This window comes from Convolutriloba macropyga, chromosome 4 (assembly GCF_964194025.1).
Source record: "Convolutriloba macropyga chromosome 4, txConMacr16.3, whole genome shotgun sequence".
NCBI classification, from domain to species: domain Eukaryota; kingdom Metazoa; phylum Xenacoelomorpha; order Acoela; family Convolutidae; genus Convolutriloba; species Convolutriloba macropyga.
The window spans coordinates 52,521,788-52,546,669 of record NC_134471.1 but is presented as its reverse complement, the minus strand read 5'-3'; the positions used below and the strand labels follow the sequence as shown (position 1 = coordinate 52,546,669).

Here is a 24,882-nt window from a genome sequence, read left to right as displayed (position 1 = left end):
TGACATCAAACAACCACCACAACCAAACGGGTAACGACAACAAAGACACACCACAACAGGACATCGAAAAACAAACAACGAAACCAACTGGCTCAGACAACAACTCACAACAACATAGCAACGTACAACAAACTTCGACACTACCAAACGACAACACACAGGCACTTCAGCAAACAAACAAAGGACTATCAGAACCGCCAGAGGAACGTCAGGACACGAACACAGAAAGAGAAAACATACACATGGAGAATCAAGAGGACGACTATTCAGGAACAAGCTCCATATTATCACTAAACACTGCGGAAATAGAAGCGCTGAATAAGATTTTTGACTAAATCAAAAATCAAAAAGACGAGGGGAAGTTTGGTGGACGGATCCATCCGGAGAGCCTGTAACCAAGTATCTTACCTAATAATATGAACACTGATAAACTATATTACATATATATATATATATATATATATATATATATATATATATATTCCATATGCAATGAACTCTTATTCTTTTGATTCTCTTGTAGATATGTTAGGTTGATTAGTATCACCAATAGGTGACAACGTATTGTGCGCTTGAGTGACAGCTTTGTTAAACACTCATTATGAAGTGTCAACTGGTACTTCGTCTAAATCACGTAGAGCGTGAAAGCTAAAGCGCAGTTTTGCATTTAGCAAATTGAAAGATAGTTGCTAATTCAAGTTTCTCACTTAATCTTTTGTGATCAAACCTTATTCAACACGACAATTATCATTAACATTATTATTATCTTTATCACTAACGTTATGTTTAACACTATCATTATCTTTATCATTATCATTATCATTAACATTATCATTAACATTATCATTATCAACAACATTATCATTAACATTAACATTATCATTAACATTACAACCTAACCAAAAAAAATTAACAACCTAACCAAAAACACTCATTATATTTTCCTGGATATTTACATTGATTAACTAGAATATTCATAGCATTAATAATTCTCAATCCTCTATCAATAAGATAGATCATATATAACCAATAAGCCCCACAATAAGATTCATCATATTGTTGTATTCTTTCATTAGAGCCTAGATCAACATATTCTTGTAAAAATAATGGTGGTTTCTCAACACCAAAACTATCAAAGTAATACACAGGACCACCTTCTCTTCTTATAACTAAAACCAAATGTGTATCTTCAGTTGGATGTAGATTCACAATAATGTTGACTTGGGTTTCACTTGTGTTATATGGAGTCTGATCTCTCATTACTATTTCAATTGGTGTTAGACTTATATCTTTTCCTGTATCTTTTATTCTGATATAACTCATAGCATTATTATCAATATTAAATTTATTGAATTCCTCAAAAATTAGTATAAGCATTTTTAATAGGTATAAAAATGGAGACAGGTAGCGCAGTTATAATTTTTATTTACTTAATTGGAATTTGTTATATAATATATGATTCAATACCAAGTAAATATACAAAACTAGAAGAAAGCTTTGGTGGATTTATGAATAGGAGTCTAGTTAGATTTGAATATGAAAAGTCACCATTACATACTATTGTTTATGGTGGAACTGGTACAGGGAAAACATTTTATCAGACGATACTTAAAATTATACTCAGACCAAAACCAAGACCAAAACCGGGACAAAACCAAAACCAAAACCAAAACCAAGACAGAGCTAAAAATATAGTTATAGTGTGTAAAGTTGACAGAGATTGGATAGATCCTGAGTCTAATAAGTTTTATACTGGGTTTAATAAATGTGATATAAATATGATCACAAAAAATAATATGCATAAATTTCAAAATTGTGTAATAGTACTTGATGATATGGGTGATAGTTTAAATAAGGATATAGCTTATTATTTTACTGAAGGTAGAAATTATAATATTCAAATGATTGTAATGTGTCATAAACCCGCTCAAATAAATAATACGGCAAGATTGAGTTGTGATACTATTTATTTAACAACTTATAATGGACCTGATCTATCTAAAAACTTTAATGAGATATATAAATGTGAACATGACTTTAGAAAAATAATTAGTCATTTAAATAGTAACCATTATTATCGTACAGATGGAATGTCAGATGAACTTCGTTATGGTATAATTAAATACAATAAGAAGGAAAATACTTTTATTATTATTAATAGTAATAGAACATTGGTATATGATTCAAGAGTTGGTTTCCTTGATTTTAAAGCTTTTAGTTTAAAAGATGAATTAAAAAGAGAAGATATAATTAAAATTATAGCATATATGAAACCACTCATGATAAATGCTACAGATAGAAATACTATTAATCATGATAATTATCAGTTTTATTTTAATAAACTTCTTACTTTAAATAATAATAAAATTCAGAATGATGTTTTAACAAAAGAGATGGTTAAAGCAAAACGTTTAAAACAATTATCAAATATTGGTGGAATTATAGGTTGGGGTTTAGTTATAACTAGTTATATTTATCCTGATTCAATAATAAAAACTGTTGGAGCCGTGGCAATGAGTGCAAGCAATATGTTGAATAGAGCAAACACTTTGGTTAGCGTTGGATATGGAGATCTGCAAAGCAGGTTCCCTGATATGGGAAATGATTATACTGATGGTGAAACATGGACAGTCCTATTTGCAAAGTGATTATACTGATACACAAAGTGATTATACTGATCTGGGAACCAGTTACACTGATCTAAAAAATAGTTGAGTTAACGGGGCACGTAAAATTGTTACACCCTTAGAAAAACTACAAGAAGAATATATAAATGAAGAGATGGGAATTTTGAATAGAAAGGGAGGCAAATTTTTAACCAGACTATATGGAAGTAATGAAGAATTTAGAGAAGAGATTACACATTTTGTTAGAGATAAAAAAGAATTCGACCTTGAAGTGATTTTAGATAAGAGATGTAAAACTAATACACTCAATGCGTTACGAAATAAATATTTAGCAGAGTGTATCACATCTAAAGATAATACTAAAAGTTTAATTGAAATCATGGCTAAAAATTATCTGCGAAATGATTAGGTAAATATTATAATTTACACTATTATAAATGCTTTTAAAATGTTTAGAATGTCACTATAAATATGGAAACATTGCTTGTTTAAAATATCATTATGAATCAAGTCATAAAGATAAAACTGATAAATGTATGTGTGGTAATATAATACTAAGTGGTATTTGTGCTAATAACTTTTCTCCGTGGGGTTGTTCTTTAAAAAATGAATCTAGTTCTAGTTCTAGCTCTAGTTCTGGTTCTGGTTCTAGTTCTATCTATGACTCTAACTCTAACTCAGACCCTAACCCTAACCCTAACCCTAACCCTAACCCTAACCCTAACCTTAACCCTAACCCTAACCTTAACCTTAACCTTAGCCCAGAAGTCTTAATTAGAAGTTGTAATAAATGTAATTATGTAAAACCACTAACTGATTTTGTTGAGAGTAAGTATACATGTAGAAGTTGTACTTCAGCTAAAGTTAATTGTCCATATTGTGCTTCTGTTGTGAGATATGATGGGATACGGGCTCATGTAAAGAAACAACATCCAGATGTAGAATTAACTAGAGGATTTAGTAGAAATCAGCGAACGGACGAAGTCCGTGGCAAGCCAAGCAGTTACACTGATTTGAGTGAGAAAACAATTAATCCTAGTTGGCAAAGCAAGACTGTAAGTCCTTTAGTTATTAGCTAAACTGGGGAAAGTTGTTCGTGTAAATATTATAATTTTGTCTCATTTCTTATTAATAAGGGCTTAAATACAGAAAAAGTAAAAGAAAATATAAATTTATTGAAGAGTATAGATAATTTGAAATAAAAGTATTAAAAAACTAAAAAATATCAAAAAAAGAGGGAATCACTCTTTAAGAGCGAAAAAGAGCGATCTTTCTACTGGGGTATCACTCTGAATAAGAGTGAATCGCTCTTAAAGAGTGAAATGTAAATTTTGCTTTGATTTTTCGTTTTATGTTTTGATTTTAATTGATTTCTGATTGATTTTTGATCGAATATAGAGCTAATATATAGTAGTGGATAAAACAAGGAAGTCAACAAGCAGTAAAATTTGGTCCTATTCGACATGCGAGATTAGCGTTTGGAGAACAGGCCAAATTTTTCTGGTGGTTGATTTCCTTGTTTTATCCACTACTCGCGGCGAAGCCGCGACGCGCGCGAAGCGCGCCCATTCGACCCGCCAGTCGGAAATTCTTTTCGCTTTGTATTCCAATTCGGCTAATTGCCCTAGCATGGCGCACTTTATTCTATCCAGTTTAACACAGTATGAGCATACACGGAAAGTTTAGTGGTCTCTGATTGGTTAATAAATCGCTCGCTTAAATTCTATTCAAGAATAGGCCCCCCTTTTGCAAAAGGGGGGGGGGGCAATTGTTGAAAAGATCCCGGATATGTTTTAACAACTGATGTTGTCCTGTTTAATGAAAACAAATAAGAATATTCTGTCACAATCAGTAAAATCAGCTTTTTGCTAAGGGTTGGATCCATGATTCTACTTGTCCTTAATTCCAATCCCATCTCATATGGTCGCAGAACTGGGGTCCGGCTACTTTACAAATTGGTCGAGATCAGCGAATGATCGCTATTGTCAACAGTTACTGATATTTTTCCCGGGTACAAATCAACCAAAAATGAAACTGATGCAATAGAGTCAAACTATAGAAAAAATTATACTTTTTAAGTAGCCTTTCTTTTATTGTTTTAACATTAAAACATGCCCAAAGCCCCTTTTCAGAGGGCATAAACAGGTTCACAGCAAGCATAGATGATCAACCAGCTAGCTAAGCTAGCTAACATTTGCGCAGATTCGAATTTACAGAAAAGCACAACAGACAGAAAACAGAAAACAGCAAGAGAGAGAAAGCTGAAAATATAATGTGCTCATTTTGCGACGCAAACAACAATCCCTTGAAACATACTGCTCGAATAAAAGAACACGCAATGACTGAAGTTGATATGCGTGTAGTTACAAACAGACGTTATGTTTTGTGCTTTTACTGCTATTTGCATGCCGCTGTACGTCAATGTATAACGCAAATCTACACTACATTTTAATTTGCGCTTGTTTCATTCAATTCAAAGGGCCAAAATTAGTCCGTTTCTAGGCGACGCATATTCAAAGTTCGACCATTCTCCGCTTCGTCCCCCAATAAAATGACTACAGCCAAAATTCAATTACGTAACACGACGCTTTCTGGTTGGCTGCTACCTTTTCTGCCGTTTCTATTCGTTATTCAAGTAGCAAGTGATATACGTTCATAACGCTTTCGGCTTTTTACTGTAGTATGCAAAATGGAGTCGTGCTATAATCAATACTGAATAATTGATTGAAGAGATATTGCATTAATACAGGCAGTGTTGATTTTTGGTTTCAAAGTCGCGTCTTTTCTCCAAGTATCATCTAAATTTTGTCCAATATTATTGGAGGACGAATAAGTAGTGTATTAACATAATAGCACTGTAGTAACTTCTCGGCAAAACACGAATGGCTGAAGACCCGATGGTATATATAAGAGAACTAAAATGTTTGTGTATATTTAGCTTTTACACTTAACCAAAGTAAAATGCACTTACTAATGTATTCTAAAATACCAAGTTAACTAAGAGACAAATGTTTAACGAAAGATGCAAATTTATAACAAATCTCAGAGATTGAGAGTTAAGAAAGTATACATTGGTTTATGATATCAAAAGTCTGTGAACTGAGAACAATTCTACAATTATTTTCTGTGCTTTGCCAGAAAACCGACGAAAAATCATTCAAAAAGCACTCAAAACAGTAATAAAATCAACTTCATTAACCAGTTATTCAGTTATAACTTTTTCGCAATCGTTGCGACAAAGCAGTTCGCGGGAAAATGTGACAAAGGTTAGTAAACTTCATCATATAACTTCTTAGTTTATAAACTTTCCCATTATGTCTAATCGACATAATGTTGCGATTAATCATTGCGGTTATGCACAGCTGTTCAGTTTTTGATAACATTCGAACAATTTTAACTTTACGTGCAGTACGTTACTATTTAAATAATTGTTTTAAATTGTGATATCATTTTAAAATTATTTATCCATTTCTGATGTTTGTGATACCGGAGTTAACATTTGTTATATATAAAAATTTTCATTAATACAAGCTTAGTTTGCGCCGAAAAGCAAGTTCATAAATAAACACGTACTAATACAAGTAAAACAAATTATCAGAGCTTGGAAAATTGTCGATTAAAAGGGAATAGTTCAAAGAAAATATGTCCCACCAATAAATTATTTTCCCCAAATTTTATATTTTACGCACTTTCTACTAAATATTGTTTATCTTATATTTAGCTGCGCCATTTTGTGGAAATAAAGCTTTGAGATTCCCCCGTCATTAGGAAAACTGAGACAAAATCCCGCGACTTACATTTGTTTTGCTTCAATTTCACAGCCGAACTGAACGGACTCTACTCGTTGACCAATCAGAACACAGTCTATGTTTACACAAGTCAGTACAACAGAAGCTATTTTTATAGGGATTGAAGATGTTGTTATTTCGATGTGCACTTTCGCCGAAAAATCTGGTGCTCAAATAATTGAAATTTCGTTTGGTAAAACTAGGTTAGTTAATCTAGTATCATCTGAAATTATTTGTTAAATAGTGCTATACTCAAATGCGATCTCAATACCAACTATTTCACAGCAAATTTACAGAATGTAATCCATATTGCAACTTGAAAGCTAACATATTAGTGCTTTCGGTCTAATTTTTGTCGGATAATTTGACTTAGCGTCTGGAGCGCAAGAAACCTGTACAAAATACGCAATTTCGCAGCTTAGACGGTAAAAATTTCAGAGTAAAGGGGGGAACAAAAAATGAAAAGCTATTGTATTATATCGTATTGTAGTGCGCCTTTACTTTTAGTTGCTCTATATTCTTTCCTACTATACAAGAGAATAGACAAGACATTATAATAGTGTGACTGGTTTATTCTTAAGACTAGATAGAAGAGAGGAATGAATTTTACGGAGAAAGCTGAAAATTCTGGTGATTGAATTGAAATTGTTTATTGAGAATTGAATTTACGGAAGACTTTTTGTACATTTAACACAACCAGTTTCTCAATCTTACCTTTTCCCCGCTCTCATACAGAGCAATGCCATCTTTTATTCCATAGTTCACAATTTCAGTCGTATATTCTTCACTAACGACCTAGCTAGCTATAGCAACCTAGTACATAGCTCTGATGGAAAATAGCCCCCCTCGCTTTCTTTTCCCGGTTTCCCGAAATTTTGCAAAATATCCTCTCTGAGCTTAGTTTAGCATAGTAGCCAAGGAAAGCGCTCGTTGTTATATCTCGCTCTGTTCTCTTACCTTCTTCTTTTCATTCGCTTATAGCCGAAACTATTTTAACAAATAGAAACCAGCACGGCTTCAAATCTCTTATATTGTTCTCTCATACTAGTATGGTCTGTATAAATCTGTCATTGAGCCAACCAAAACTTGGTAATGTTTAGCCGATTCGCAATATATATTTAATCTTTCCACACACACACACAAAAGACACGTTAATTATTTATTTTGACTAATATTTGTATGGCAATTATTTTAACATTGTTATATACAACGCCAAATTACCAACAAATTTCTATGAGTTTTCAATGCAATTTTCGATCCAAACTTTAAAATTTTTCTATTTTTTTGGTAAAGTTTTGATTTTCCAAATTCTGTGATAAAGATAGCAAGTTTTTTCAATATTTCCTTTAAATTATTTTTTCAAATTCGGCTATGTTAGAGTTCGGTTAAGAATGTGAACTTTGCGGTAGTTTTACCTCGAAACAGGGACTCTGTTTTACATTATATATTCTTACCATATTGAAGAAAGAAAATGCCACCACCACCACCACTAGCACCACCGCCCCTGTATAATTCCTACATTTATTCATTCTCATTTCTTATTCGCTCTTATTTTTTCTTCCTTTCCCTTTTACCCTACCCTGAAGTTCAGTTTAGTACCTTTGGAGTAACAGCAATCCGCTTTTGGTTGCCTAGCAACCGTCTGATTTGCTTATGAAATTTTCACCCTTTACAAGATTGACCGGATTTATAACCAGTATAACTAACTAACTAACCAATACACGCCGACCGTAAAATAAACAGACAACAGTTATTTAGTTATTTGTAATAACCACAATAGTTAGTACAATTGGATCCCATTTTCTTTTTAATGAGGTATTCCTTTTCATTGAAATTTTATTAAAAAGTGTATTTTTAAAGCTTTAACTACCGTTTCGACCAACAGTTGAAAAGATTTTCATTGCGTTGATCCTGGTTTTGGTGAGCTGAAAAGGTAAGTTTTCACGTTCTTCAGCGGGTTTGTTTCTCACACTTTTTAAGACAACAATTTTAATGTGACTTGAACTCAAATTTGTTCATCAGCTATGAGTACAAAAATGCTCGTTGTTTTGAATTATAAGAATGAACATAAAATTATTGTTTTCTTTAAAAAACTGCTCGATAAGTGAGTTGAGAAATTAGTGCCTTCATTTTTGTTTTCCTCGAATGTACAAATAGGATAGCTTCTTCAAATCGAAACTGAAGTTCATATGATTTACTGCGGCAATTTATCAATAAGTTTGAGCAAAAATCAGTTTTTTTTCAAGCCAAAATGAACTCGCGATCGAGTTTACTAAATTTTCGAGGTGAAATCTCGACCCGGTTGATGTTACTAAACAGCTTTTAATGGACTTTTCACGTGCCTTGGAACAAAAGAGATATTCTCTAACTTTTCTTTAAAAAAAGTAACGGAAAGAAAGCTTATTGAATATTGCAATGGCTGTGACAACTGCAGGACATTATTTTTGTATCACACAATGACCTGTTTCCCACTATAATTTGAGAAACAATTGACCCCGTCTTGATTTCAAATTGGGTGGAAGTACTTCGAAGGTCAACTCCTCCACAACTCCTAAAAGCTTGGTTGTTCGCCACCTGGCATCTCTTCATCTGATAATTATAGTGGCTTTGCCCCGCATTTACGTACTCAAAATGGCTTGTTCCAGCCTACTGAAGGCAACTGGCAATCCTCTTGACATGAAACTTCTATTGTCATTTAGAGGGGATGTCTTGATCACATTTGTCTGTCATTGACTGACAATTTTCCAAAGACTCAAAGTCCTGGAGAACATTGCTCAAGTTTTTTTGTCTCAACAGCTTTCAGAGCAACGCGACAATATTTCGTCGTATCTAAAATACTTTTGATTGGCAGAAGAGAAATAAGGGTAGTCTCTGAGTCAGCTGTCCTCATTTCCCTCCGACTAGGAGTGAATAAGACTGCTCCCCTAATCCTATCATGCATTAATCTTGTACTGTTTAAGTTTCAATTGTATTTGTTTGTTTTGTTTAGTTTCTTCGGATCTTTTTCGTTTGTGCCCCCAAGCTTAGTGGCGCATATTATTTGCGCACCCCAGACGCACGTGGGTTAAGATGTTTATTCGTGCAAAATGAACATCATAATGAATCACTCACAAGTAAGGGCGGAGAATCAGCATTGCTAGAGAAGTTAATGATCAGCATTAACATCCTCGGGGCACGAGGAAGTTAAACCTAATCTTCAATTAATTTGCGGTGAAGCTAAAACGGTCTTAACCACACATGACCTAGCATTAATGTTCTTTCCGACGGAAGTCCGCGTGGCTCATCCCAGTAGCCAGATACCTCATGAGATGATATCCTACATAAGCTAAACAATGTCCCAAACTTCTACAACTGTTTTGCGGGATATCCACTTCGATCGATTGTTGAATGAACACCTGGTCAGCATACTCTTTCAGATCTGTTGGAGTCTCTGCTTCACTGAGAGCACTTCGTTCATAACCTATTTCGGCGACATAGCACCCAAGATTAGGAGAAACTTCTTCTGACATCACAGAGTGAACCCTAACTTGGTTTCTCGCCTTCTTAAAAATTGTTTGTGGAAAGTTGAGCTCTTGTTGTTTTATAAATTTATTTGAAAAAATATGAAAATAGAAAAATTTCAAAAGTTTTATGTTAGCCTTTTTCATAGTAACAAATTTCTACTACAATTAAAGCTTTATTTTTAGATTGTTTTTAGCAATAGTTATTTCCCAATAGTTATTTATCTTCAGGGAACTGTGAGGAAGATGGCGTCTCTAACTTCAAATTTTTAAATTTTCTACTGTCGGACAATTTGGTTCCCACAAGCTGTGCGTAAAAAAATATATTTTTTGGTTATTTGATGAATAATTTAGATTCGAATTCAGATGGCAAAAGATGCAAAACAATTATCATGAAGCACTAATTTAATTCACCACCTTGATCACCATATGAGTCAAATGACTCTTTAGGAGGTGACCAGAGATTCTACATGATCGAGCAATACCTAGTAAAACATATCAAAAACATCTTTATTTACTAAATAGTATATTCTAAGATTGTTTTGAATTGAAAAAAATTCATTTTTATCTATCGATTTCGGCAAACGGTTTTCTTCATCAAGGTAATTGAACTATTTCTGAACCGAAAATCTCAAGGACTTCTTCTGCGTCTGTGTTTTCATTTTTGATGTAAGAACGAGTTACCTAACGGATGACCATGTGTTTGGCCTCTTACTGGCAACTTGGAGAAAATCAAAGGGAGAAGTTTTCTCCATCTGATCCATCACCTCCTTTACAAGAGCGTCTAGGTAAATATAAAAAAGTGTGAACACATTTTATAGCTTGAAAAGATAACAAACATGATCTCTCTTTATGAACAAAAAACGTTTTTAAAATGAGATTCTATAGGCAATGAATAGCATTCAGTTCAGTTTTTGATGCACAATTGTAAGCTAATATGACATCTGATATTATTGGCTCGGCATAGCTCTTGTAAATTTGAATTAAACAGGCTCTCGAGAAGAAATTGAATTAAACTTGCTCGAAATAACTTTCCATTACATTTTGCTAATTTTTTTTCTGAAAACGTGATCAATATGAAGTTCAAACTCGAGACGCCAGTCAATGAAAAAGCCCAGTTAATTGAAGGAAACTAGTTCGTTATTTTTTTTAAAAATCAATGATGAGGTTATTTTGAACTTCTATATTTTTTAACTAATGTTAGGAGTATCGTATCATCTGCACAAAATGTTAATTTTGAACTGTTTGCAGCAGATTTAAGCAGATCATTATTAAATAAGAGAAAGTGCAATGGACCCAAGATTTGAACTGGAGGAACACCTACATTATATTCAATTTTGGTTGACTGTTTTTATCCTTCGACTACACATTGTTTTCTATCCGAGAGGAAAGAAGCTTTCAGTTTTTTATGTTACCGCGAAAACCCATTCTCTCTAACCTTTTCAGAAAAATTGTATGGTCATTTGTGTCAAACGCTTCTTAAGAGTCAGTGAAACAAGCAAAACCCATATTTTCCGAATCTGTTTCGTTTCGCATTATTTCCGTAACTAAAGCTATAGCGTTTGCGATGACATTTTTGACCGGAAAACGAACTGCTCAGTAGATAGAAGTTTTTGTTTGTCAAGGAAGTCAACTATTCTTATATTTTCTATTTTTCAAACGCCTTGGTTAGGGATGACTAATTGGCCGATAATTTGAGAGGTCTTCAGAAGTAACGTCTTTTTGCCGAGGAATTTTTTTGCAATTTTAATACAGACTGGAAAAAACTCCTTTTTGCATGCTTGTATTTATCACGTTAGCCAAGTGAAGCAAAACGACTTCAAAAGATTGTTACTTATCCCGTCATGACCCGTTGAGTTCAATTTTTTCAAAGAATTTTTTGTATTAACGATCGCATGCGTTTACAGGAAATAAGAAAAAAGTCTTTTCGTTCAGTGCTAATCCTGTCTCACTGTTTTCTTTTACATTTTGTTACTCAATTTTTCTCGACATCAACAGAAAAATTTGTCGAATTTTTCATCATCGATATCTTGTGCTGACCTCCTTTGTTGACCTAAATCTTCTTCGAAGACTTTAAACTTGTTTGCTAGATCTCTTGATAGACACAACTTTTGATCATAGTGTTGTTTGCACTCTTTTCGTACAGATTGTGTGACTAAATTTTGTAATTGTTTGAAACGGATTTCATTTCCATCACTAGGATTAGATTAAGTATGGGCGTTCTATGAGCACGGTCTCTTTTGTTTATTAGAGTTTTTAATTTTTTTGTCAACCAATCGTTCTTCACATTTTGTCGTAACTGGACATTTATCATCATAAACTAGCTGAATAATAGAACTTAATTTGCACCAAGATTGTTTTCATCCGTTTGGCCTAATTTATGAGAAATTATATGTATTTTTGTTCTATTTTAAAATATTTAAAATTGTGGCTAAAAATAATTTATCAGTTTGTAAGCATACAGCTGACAAATCTTTTTCAATTAGCAGAAATTATTGATCGCCAAAATTCCATTTTGGTCTTAGCATGTTAATCTTTTTGATAAAACTTGATCAATGTATTTGCTTGTCAACTTGGTTACTCATGTGGGCTCAGTGTTTTGTATTTTAAAACCAAATGACCTAATCATGTTGATGTAATGCTGATGGCGCGTGTCAGAGATATCTATGTAGAAATCATCACAAATAAAAGCGTCATCTTTCAATCCTTATTTTGTACAACAGATTTCAAAGAATGTTTTAATTACCATTAGGGGCTGTTTAATTACCATTATTGTTTAAATAAATACGGAACTCTTGCATTAGGCTCTTGCAAAAGACTCATTCTGATTCATCATCGGTCTTGTAGTGTGAATTGTGGTCATTGGTATGTGTTTGCGATTTGTATTCTTGATTGCCTTGTTTTTCGACCTTTCGAACATATATTTAATATTTTTTAAAGATTCAGACAAACCATTTGTGCCAAGCGTGTTTAATTCTTTTTTGGAGTGAAGATACAATTTGAGACTTGATTTGGACTCTAACTTGATTTGGAGAGGTGGGAAGCTGAGCCGACTATTGGAATGAATTTTTTTCTGTTTTAGAGCATTTTTATTAGCAGAAGTTCTGAATATCCTGTAATAAACTTCTCAAAACTTAATGAAATGCTTTGATCTAATTTTTTTGCTCTGTTGGATAATAGATGGGTGTCAAAGTTTAAAAATCAGTTCTTAGATTCTGCTGAAATTTTGCATATATCGTTACGTGCGAGAAGTATTTTGAGAAATCATATACTTGATTATATTTTGTTTTCATATAATCATTGCTTTTGATCTGTCCTTACTTTTCAATGAGCGGTTAGAAATTTTGTTTTAATGTATTTTTCAAATTGTTTTCTTCAATAAAGTTTTGGACAAAAGTTTTCAACCCCCAGAGAGAGACGAATTGTTATTTTAAACCATATGACTTGAATGACAGGTTTCGGTTTGGGTTGGTGAAAAATTGTGCAAATAGATGTTGGATACTGAGCATTTTTTTAAAATAAATCTGAACTCAACAGGTTCAATTCTTGTTAATGAAAACCTGTTGTTCGAATGAAACTTTTATGTTTCCGATGATGAATGTTTATCCTCGGTATATTCGAAGACTGTTGTTGTTTGACTTTTGTACTTGTTACTTATTTGTTTTATTGCCAAACGGGGGGGGGGGGGGTGCTTTCAAAGCTAATAATGAAACCGTTTTCAAACTGAAATTTAAACCAATTTATTTGGCTACCGAAATTGACTTTTTTTAACATTTCCTTTCCATGTTGTAAGTTGTTCGTATAACTTTGCGTTTTGTCACTGGTTGTAGAATGAGAAACCGCACCAGATGCAAACCAATATATTTTTTTTGTTTTCAGACATTTAAACCTTGTTAGAAACAAATTTTTAGAAAGCGTGGTGTCAAACTGTGGAGTAAAAAGCAACTGAATGCTTCTTTTAAAAAGTCAAACTTTATATGGATAATTAAAAAACAGGTGATAATCAAATTCTATTTTTTCCAAATGAGAATTTTTTCTAAATTTTAATTGAAAACCGTATGAAGCGTAAAGTGGGTCACCCATATAAAGATATGCGAGTGTATAATAAACCGTGTTTGCCTTCTGTTACGGCATCGTTTAAGAGAGAAGAGATCACACACTGTTCTCTGTGATGATTCAAATCACAGCTCAATAGGCTTTGAACTTTTCAAACTACGCTTTTATGTCGGTATTGCTCCTTATGTACTTCGTTCTGTTGTTGTTAAGGTAAGTCGTGACTTCAATGTATTTTGCACAGCAGTTCTGTGAAATGTATTTTGTTTCTGTTGACAATCAAAAACTGAAATGATAAACGTATATTGTTCCGATAATAACGTATAATTCATACTAACGCTGGCTTAATCCTTTTTGTTTAGGGTTATGCAACAAATATTCAGGTTAATTTGTATAATAAAAAATGTAAGTTGAGTTCAAAATTTCGAATTTAAATAATTCGGTCTCAGCATTATTTCTAATTTGCTAGGCTTGGTGCTCACTGGGGCTATCGTCTTTGAAAAAAAAAGGACAACAGGTCATGTTTTTATTATAATTAAAATACTACTAATAATACTAATAATAATGATAAAAAAATAATAATAATAATAATGAAAATAATATTAGTGATAATAATGAATTAAAGCAAAGCCTGATTGTCACCATCTCGGTGTGCCCCTATTTGGGGAGATTTAGATTCTGTTCAATTCCTCTAATTCATCCCAACCCGAAGGCAGTAATATTTGAGTTTCTATAACGCTTCTGTCTGCAATACTGATCTTAATTTTTCTAAACTGCATTGCCTAGAGCGGTGATGAGTACCAAGGGAAACTGTTGCAAAACGAAAGATAATTGTTAAAAAAATATATTACTTTCTTATTGGTCGTTTCTGATATGAAGACTCCTTATATTTTTGCCATATTGGTCTGACTGTTCCAAATGTTATGGAATAAGTAGGATTTAATTACAAAATGAGACTGAGAAAAGTTAAATAGCGCAGTCTTTATTGCACTAATGTTTTCCAAAAGAGGCGCCAGCATTTTTCTAAGAGAGGTATACTACTTACAGGATGAAATTCGATTTTTGATAAATTTTGCATGCAAAAACCAACTAGCAACTACGATGGGCAATTTCGTTCCAACTCGAAGTTCTAGTTTTAGTATCAAACACACGTTTTCCTCGATAAGTCTATTTATTTTTTATTGAAAAGAATTGTTGCTTATTTGTTTTCTTTGTCTAAACATTACTGCAAATGGAAGCTGCAAACATTCTCATTAACCGCCTATCAATACGATTAATTCAAACTTCAGTAATTGTGTCTTCTGTTTTTTTTTGTTTTGCCAAATTTAATTTTTTGCTCACAACGTAAGTTTCTTAAAAATTTTGGCAACTCCAAGAAATGTTATATCAAGTTCTCATTGGTGCTTATATTATATTCTACACTTTTTTGCTTCTACCCCCCGCCGTGTGCAATGCAAATTCATACTTACACGTGAATAGTTTAATGTTCGCATTGTTTAAACTTAGATAAATGATAAACGGCGGTGACTAATTTCCTAAGGGGATCTGGCGCTAAAGTCTTTTTTCCACAGGATAATATCAGATCGGCCAATGTGTTGAGAAGTGTTAATTTTCAATTAGTTTCAATTAAAAGTTGACATTGTTGAACGTTGAAAATTATTTCAAAAGTTTTATTTTATTAATTAAGTCCTCTGAACGCTTTTGAATTAGATACTTAGGGATTCGCTGTGTTGACGATTTTAGATTCTGATTTCTTGAAAAGAAGGTTTCAGAATCATCAAAAGCATAGCTATGATTTTACTAGAATTACTTGAAACTAATTAGAATTTTATGTTCCTTATTAGCAAACAATGACACTTGTCATTAATGAGACTAATTAATAAGACAACGAACAAGACTATTTTCTTGCAAAAACTGGCCACATTTTTTGAAAGCAACTGTTGTAAAAGTCACGGAAAACGTTAGCTACGGTCTGAAATTAATATTTCACTTAATTAAATCCTTTTTAGCAACCGCTGAGAACTGCAATTTATGAGATTAAGTGATACGACAACGATAAGTACAATAAATATTAGCAAAAGTGAAAAATTCATTGGTATTCTTGAAAATGAACTGCATAGAAAGCTACAGCTATGAAGTGAATTTACTAATTCAATTAAATTAGGCTTCCATAGTAGCCGGTGAGACCCGTCATAATAAGACTAAGAAATAATAGAACAAAGTGAACAATACGACCTCGCAAAATTCAAAATATGGATTGTTTCATGATAGCAATTAGAGTCAAAGTCATACAAAAGCATTATTTTTGAACTGAAGCAATTGAATTTATTAGTTTAAGCCCCCTCAGCAACCTCGAAGACCTATCCCTAATGAGTTTAAATGATAGGACCTGAAAAATTATTCTAAAAATTCTTGGGAAACCCAACAATCCACTCAAAATTTTTTAGAGTAAATTCGCAGCCATCAAAACTATTCGTTTTGATTTCGAACCTTTAGCTAGGCTCATTTTTGTTTCTTTGCTACCAATGAGATTTGTCATTAATGATGCTAAATGATAAGGTGACAGGTATATGTTAGCACAAGAATCTTAGCGGCCCGAGGGACTTATTGCCCTGACACGAGGGCGCTTGCGCCCGAGTGCTGGACACAAGGCCCGAGGGGGGCTAGAATTCATGTGCTGACTTATTTAGAGAATCAAAGGGTACGAAGGGTGTTAAACTTTAATTAAAATTGAAATTAAGAGTACAGTTTTGCAAATTATTAAACTAGAAGTGGTTTTTGCCCATTATAGCCCCCCTAAGCTTAGTGGTCAGATAACCTATAGCCCCCCCAATCATGGTAATTATACCATAATAGGGGGGCTATAATTTCGTGGGGGGGGCTGTAATGGGAAAGACCCCGAAAAGTTTTCGTCAATTTTTCTATTTTCTGTTTTTGAGCTATTTCAATCATTTTCTGCTCCAATTCGTCATCGCTATCGAAATTGTTGCTATCACGAGACCGTTTTTGCTGGTTTTGATGGGAAATGTCAAAAGTGTTAGTGGGTTTGGCCTCACCGCCAAAAATTGCTTCCTTGCTGCGAGCCGGTCGCTAAGTTTGGGCCGCAAAACATAGCATTCTACTTTTGCGCGTGCTAATTGCACGTGCCTCTAAGTTTTAGTGATCAAAAAGTTCGTACCCTGGTTCTCTTTAAAAATAACAAGACAACAGATAAGACTACAACGCGGCAACAGTAGCTTCAAAATCAGAAAAAGCGTTAGCTGACCGTTGGTCAATTCAAGCAATTGCGAATAGGCTCAATTAAAACACATAGATATAATTTTATTATTATTCAAGAGAAGGAACACTGAAAATAGAATCCAAATTGATGCACCTGAAAAAATCCCGGACAAATTCAAATTTGTGCAAACACCAAATTTCGACTCCACTTTAAAGGTCGTTTGAAAAAAAAATGCTCTTGAAAGCTAATCGCTCTTCCGCTCTCTTTACTTCTTCAGCATGACGAAAATCACCACACTAATTTGACTTCTCATTGACGTGAAAAAGCCGAAAAAACTGTGAACAGATCTTTAAAAAAAGACAGCGCAGGAGTTTAATCCAAATACTTTGGATTGTAATGATTCTGCTTCCACCAATGTTTTTATCTTTTGTAGTTTAGTAATTTATTATCCAATGATTCGGTGGTTGCTACGATCATTTTTTAACAATTCCAAAGTCTTAAACGTGAAGTCCACGTCAGTTTAAGATTTTTCTAATTTAGTTACTTCATCTAGATTGTTACATCATGATTGTTTTCCAATTGAGAACGAAAGTATAACAACCAACATGAGATATTTTTCTTTTCTTTTAATACGTGCACTAATTGTTTCATAATTTTGGATTGATTTTGTTCCGCTAGTGACACTTGAAAGTAGTTACTTTTGGACCTAAAAGTTGTCTCTTGGTTATAGTATAGTTATTAAATAACTCTCTGTAAAATGACTCCATGATATATTTTTGTTTCACTATATTTGCTATGAAAAATGAAGTGCGATGCTGTTTTTATTTTCTATCTAACCGTAAACAATTTTTTATATTGGCTTTAAATTTAGTCTCAGTTGCTCATTTCAGGATAAAATTGATTGGAGCTTCATTCTTACAGACTGACTGGTTGCTGTACAAACGCACAAATTGTTTGAGCCTACTTGCTAAGTTTTGAACATAATCATCATTTGAAGTACGCTTTATTGAAACCGAAATAAATAAAGCAATCAAATACGGTAATATTTAAAACAGAAGCCAATTAATTTCAGCGGCTTTTCGATTTGATAAGAATAAATTTACGTCACCGAGTTTTTGTTATTATCACTGGCTATTGGCCAGTAGCTGCGTTTATGCTTGTTATTTTTCTGCAAAATTACTTTCAAGTTAATGATCAAGCTTTAGTATTGTATGAACAAAAAATCGGCGCATTTATTCATTCAGTCTTATAGCAGAGTTTTCTTAGAGACTAAAAGTCACTTCAAGTTAAGATTTCGAATTCAAGCTTGTTTTTCATCAATTATGAAGAACTGGTACCAAACTCAAATCTAGTCGTAGACATTTCGCGCCATAATTTTACCGTTAAAACGGCGTTTCTGATGCATTTAATTGACATCTCAACATAAATGGTTAGTTTTGACTTGTATTTATAGTTTATCCTATCTTCATGTTGCTTCGAATTATTTCATCTTGCTAATTCGCAAATTGGAAAACAAATTTTTGGCATTAATCGGTAGTAATAGTTCATTTAACCGTAATACGTATTCTGCCCTCCCCCGATCCTGTGCTTATATGTTCGAGCCCTAAAGTAACCATGCTTGAGAACAAATTAGAATCTTAACGAGCTCAAATTTTCTGTTGAACAGATTTTAAATGCTCTGGATTATCAAATCATCATCAAATCTTATTATATTCGGTCGGCTGATATCTGTAAATCGATGCTAAAAGAATTTTTTGTGACATAAAAATTCATTGTTTAATATTTTTTTCTTGAATTTTGCACAGGTAATTCCCTATATTTGTGATCTTGCTTGCATTTAAGATTGAACAAAAACTAGGCGACTGCTTACCATCTATCCTGTTGTCAAGCTGATAAGCTTAGAACGAATCTCCTACCAATAAGCTCTGAATTTATCGGACATGAAGAACGTTTGAAAAAATTGCCTGCGGATTTTTGTAACTAAGAAAATTTTGTATTCCAAAAAGCTAACCGAGAACACAAGCTTTAAGATTTCGATTTAGCACTAGTTGTTCTGGAGTGCGTTGTCGAAAAAGTGATTCAAACGAAGTTAAAAACATAATCGACTAACGTCGGGCAAAGTGCTCTCAAACGACCGGCGAGCGGTTGGTTTCGTCAGTAGCTAGGCACGGTTTAGTGAGGCTAGCTTTAGCTTAATTGAAGGGGCGTAAGTGAGCGCAGCGGGGGGTTACCAGGGGCTGATGGGGTAGCGACAGTGGGGAGGGGGTTAATCTCTAAGAACCGCCCTCCGCACCATAAGTATAAGTCTCCAAAACAGATTCTGTGAATCGCATACTTGAAGACTAGTGAGCTGAAAGGCTCTAAGAGCACTTAATGCCCGCTGGGCGCTACCTGTTTATCCCCTTCTTGAGGATGAAAAGTCAAATGCGTCAGAGGAAAAATTGGTCAAGCGAAAAATTGCATTTAAAAAAGACCGACGGAACTAATATAATTGCTACTTCGTTTGAGATCAATTAAAAAGATATATATCAAATTTTGAGGCAAATATCACATCAATCCGTGATTTCATAAGTTTGAATACCTATATTTCGAAAGTTCAAATCGACTTGTCGCTCAACCCTCCTTTGAGGAAATTCCCCGCATATTGAACATCAACACCAACTATTTTTGGGAGCCTGTCCAACTGATGTTTTTGAGATGCTGTTCATAACCATTCGCTGGATACGTCTCTCTCTCTCTTCTGAATTATTGAATGGTAAAAAACGCAATTCTCCATGCCAAAACACGAAAACTTTAATTCGATTTAAAAAGGAACTATAGGTTTTGTAACTCTAGCATCGATTGAAGCCCTTGGGGGCTTCAGTTATTGTCACCTTGTCTGGTTTTGTTTTTAATTTTTGTTGGCAAAAGTTTCGGCTAAATATTTCAAAATTCGGCCTTTTTCATTAAAAATTGCACGAAGTAAGCTTCTTTAGGCCACTTTGATTAAATTTGCCGGAAGTACACACCCAAAAACTACTAACGCAATCCTTGTTAACTCCAAAGGGGGCTAGTCTGACTTCCACTTCCATTGAGAATGCTCTGGAATTAAAGTTTGCCCTTTTTCTAACTTTTGGAAGCAAAGCTACCTGATGATATGTCAAATACGGCTTCCTAGGCAGTTCCAAAGTTTTTTTACTCGAAAGCTTGTGGTCGTTTTGACTTTAAAACCATTTCATTTTTAAATAAACAATAGCTTTTGAGAACTTTGCCTTTATTTTCCTCTGAATTTGCTCAACTTGTAGCTTAGCGTCAGCAAAGAAAATGTTTTTGTCTTTCTACTGAACTCAAATTTAGTCTTTATTGGGGTTTTACTCGTTAACTTATGGTTTTTTGGCTCTGATTCTAACAAATTTGACGTTTTTTGGCATTTGCCCAATTTTCAGGCCTTTTTCCCGTTTCATCACATTATCACACTAATGACAGTTCTTATAGCCTATTACTAGCGTTCAACATAAGGCACAATTGAACACTTTTAAACTTCGCATTCTTTTTTTTTGTTTGTATTTGTTCCTTAGTCTCGTTATTTTCAGGTCGCATGTGACATAATTGTCCTCGAGAGCGGGCGCAGGTGTACAAAATTGAAAAATTTTGAAGAATTCGTTAGGACTTTACTGGCTTCGACACGTGTTTTTCGCAAGAAACAGTAAATTTAATTTTGACTTTTGTGTTTGTTTGAAATTCTTTTTGTAAAAGTAAGACATATTCTGAATACTTAAGGTCTCATGGTTAGCTTTTGGACGAATCAACGAATCTATTTATTTTCTTCATTTTGTAGCTAATGGCTTTCATGACTTTGAAAATGATTGTTTTCAAAAATGCAAAAGATTTTATTTTTACCCCTTTTTCTCTCTTTTTGTCAACTTTTTACCGAGTCCCATTAATGAGAGGTCGTATAAAAAATTTTTGGCACTCGCAGAACGCGTAACCGAGCATATTTTGAAGGGCAAAATATGGCTTTACTGTATCGACAGCATTTTCTCACAAGTTTCAATTGGTTTTTGTTTGTTCTCTTTGTTGTTCTTTTGGTAACAGCATAAAAAGTTGAATAAAGACAGGTCTTAGTGCTCTCCTATGTAGGCATATATAGGCACCAGTGATAATAAAACATGTGGATGTTTTCAAATGATATCTAATGGTTTTCATTACTTTGAAAATAATTACTTTTAAAAATATAATCGAATTTAATGACTTTGCTGTTTTTGTTTTTTGTCTAATTGTAGCCGAGCCTTATTATGGACTGGTCCCATATCTTTTCTAGTAAAGTACAAGTTATTTTGTTCAGTTTCAGTTGTATCTGACGCCATCTTGACTTTGTTATTAAGTTTTTTTTGTTAAAATTTTGGATGTAACTAATGTTTGTTGTCGTTGTTTGATTTTGTTGTTCGTCTTGCCTCACTTTCTTAATAATGACAGATCTCATCAATCTAATGCGGTTTTTTTTAATCCACTGAAGTTTTTCCGTTGGAGGTGATATTTATGTTCATACACCATTTTCTGAAAAATAGTTGAATTTTGGGGGGTTTTCTAACTGTTCCTCATTTGGTAGACAATTATGCCAAAAATGTGGATGAGCAGGGTCGGAACTTTATGTTCGAATGCACATTACCGAGCCTCCTTGTTTATGAATAAATGATGGATCAAACCAGTTGTCTAACGAGAAACATGCGTTGAAATATCAATTTTACTGTCAAAGTTTTCCATTATTGTTTTAACTTTTTACAGTTAATTTCCACTAACTTGTCATATGCAACATTGGTTAGAATCTGCTTTTGATCGTTTCATTTTCTCAGTAAATTTTAGACAAATAAATCAGAAACGCAAATAAGCGTTGGATGTTCAGTACAGTGTTTGAGTGATCATTGTCCTTAACGTTTTGGGAGATAAAAGATTAACTTTGTGATGTTTGAATGATGATATGCTTTGAAGACGTCTGAAATTATGTATGACGAGCGAGCACTTGCTCACGCAAATACGTTAATACTTTCTAAAAATAAAAAAATCATCTGTTTAAAAATGTCGAAGTTTAAATTTAGAATAAGAGTAAATGTCGGCAGAATATTAATTAGCTCAATTAGTTTTCGCTGCAGTCTATTGCTAATTCAGTGCAAACTGAAGGAAGCTGCAATAAAATATACGATCTATTTTGTTACGTTTAACTTCAAGTATTAAAATACATTTTTGTGTCATTTTTTGACTGAAGAGAGGTTACATTGCATGGTTGATTATCTTTCTGCAAATTTGCCGCTATATTGGTTCATGCTGAGTATTTTCACCAGTTTTGATCACTTAATTGTGACTGAAATGTGAAAAGCTTCCGAGATTATGTAAATGATAGATTGTTCACATTTTAGTACCGAGCCGACCTCCGTGTGTTGTAAAGTCAACTTTTCTTATGGACGGAAAAAAGAGCGGCAAAGTTTGCCTTTGTTTCGACAAAAAATCATTTCCCGCAGTGCGATTATTCAACCTTCTTCAAATCACGTTTACTGATAAGAATCATTATCGTCTTTATTTGCAGTAGAAAGTTTGAACGATCTGATTCAAATTTGGTCTAGAAAGAACGGTTATTATTAACTGGTGTATCGTTCGTTTAGCAGAGACGAAATGAAGACTTTACCAGCTACGAGCTGATACAATTCTTGAAAGATATTTGCTCACTTTAAATACAAACTTGTTTGGTGTCTAAACATTATGACGAATGTTAACTCAACTTCGATTTTGGACCTTTCTCTTCCGAGAGACGAACTCGAAATGAATAACTGTAATTCAACTGATGATTCGAATTTTTCAAAAACCGATACGATTGACTTGACTTCAAACGCGAATAGTGAACCTCAAGATTTTTCTTCAAGTTCGCGTTCGAACATAGATCAGCAAAATGCAGCCGAGGTGAAACGAAATGTTCCGCTGGTTTCAGCAACAGCGCTGAAAAGGAAAGGACCTCAAATAGAACCCTACGTTCCCCCCGCGCCCCAACCCAAAGTAAGGAGACAGTTACCTCCCCCTTTGGTGACTTGCGTTAGCCAGCCGGTTCAAACTCCGACTAAAAATATGAATGTTCAGTTGCAGTTGAAGATTCCATCAGCGCATCAAGCTAAACCACAGCAACAGCAAATTAACGCAGTTAACATAGCAACACCAAATCCGCAACAGAAACCAATGGTCAATCCTATGTTGGCAAATCAACCCGTTTTGAACCCCGCTCAGCAAAACCAGATTATGCAGAAAGTCAATCTTCAACCCTTGAACCAAAGCCATCAGAATCAGCCCCAACAGCCCCAGAGGTCAAATACATTTAACCCTTACAACATTGCAGGAGTCACTCCTTTGTTTCCCAGAGCAGCAGTAACCCGACCAGTCGTCAACTTGCCCCCTAACAATCAAAGCCCAAGCTTACTACGGCCAGTTATTCCGGCAAATGTTGGAAACGTACCAGGTGCTCAACGATTTCTGGTTCCCTCTCAAAGACCTCCATCACGATTCGTGACAAATCCACAATCGCCAGCGATTCACGGCCAACGAGCCCCAAACTCGCCGCAAATTGTTGCTCCTGTTTCTGTCCAAAGTTCCCCGGGAGTCTTTCAACCTCAAGTTCAAACTGGAGCTTCAACTTCAAACGTGCTTGAAGATATGATTCCTCGTCATAACAACCCGTTTATGGCACCAATTCGGAAGGAGGAACCCTTAAAGCAGACTAGAGTTGCGTTCAAAAAATACCCAGAGTTTTCAATCGTTCACGTTCAGCAGCCTCCTGAATCTTCGCAACCTCACCCCCAACTGAAAACGTACGCTGCTAACTTGCAGCACATAATGCCTAAGCAACAACAGCAACCGAGGCCGTCGCAGCCTTCCCCCCAGGTCTTGGCAAGATCGATTCCTGTACAATCATCTTCGTCTGCGGCTGCACTTTTCAACCGGGCTCCCAACCCTGATATGCAACAAATCAGAGCCGCTCATAGTCAGCCCAAGCCGGTGTTCACGGGTAGTCCAACCTTAAACCGACTTCCTCATCAAATGCAAATTGTTAGAACTGGAAACGTGACTCAAGCATTCCAACCTACAATTTCTCAGCAACAGCAAATTGCCGCAATTAGTAATCAGGCCAAGCAACTTCAAGAAGCCAATTTTACGTTTGTTCCCAAGTCTTCTCCCAGTTCACTGATTTTAAACGCTGGTCAAGTTAACCTAGTTAATCAAATTAATCAGGCTAATAATGCGAAAAAATTGGGCAATCCAAACTTTCAAGTTGTTGCCACCCCAATGGTCCAAAGTGTGGCGCCGCAACTTGCAAGACCAGGTGTTGCGATGCCCAGAAATCGACCTCCAGTTAATCCAACCCAGCCTCTACTCGTTCCTCCGACTACTCAAAGTCATCGGTTGGCGACACCTACTGCACTTAGTCATAGCCACAATCCGATAGTTACACGAGGTACGTATACTGAACGCCAAACTTAAGTTAGCACTCGAAAAATTGAATTTTTGTCCTGAGTGTATGAACTTGTGATCACTTATTGTTGCACCCAAGTACAAACTTACTTTAGATGTACTCTATCAATGAAGTTTTTGCGTAAATAAATCGTTCTTAGTGTACATAAGGTACTGCAAACACTTTTGTACATGAGTGAAAAATAGGTTTGAGTGTAATTGAAAAA

At 34.5% G+C, this 24,882-nt stretch overlaps 1 protein-coding gene across 6 annotated transcripts in view; it reads left to right on the top strand.

Annotated features, from left to right (window-relative positions):
• The first annotated feature begins 5,618 nt into the window (after positions 1 to 5,618).
• Positions 5,619 to 24,882, top strand: part of LOC142337742 (uncharacterized) — a 42,608-nt gene continuing 23,344 nt past the window's right edge. Inside the window, exons 1-2 of one of the 6 annotated variants that reach the window (XM_075387223.1) lie at positions 5,619 to 5,893; positions 22,582 to 24,659. In XM_075387223.1, the coding sequence (XP_075243338.1) occupies positions 22,922 to 24,659 (1,738 nt within the window). In that variant the 5' untranslated portion in view covers positions 5,619 to 5,893; positions 22,582 to 22,921. The other 5 variants (XM_075387224.1, XM_075387226.1, XM_075387225.1 and 2 more) reach the window with 5 other exon arrangements.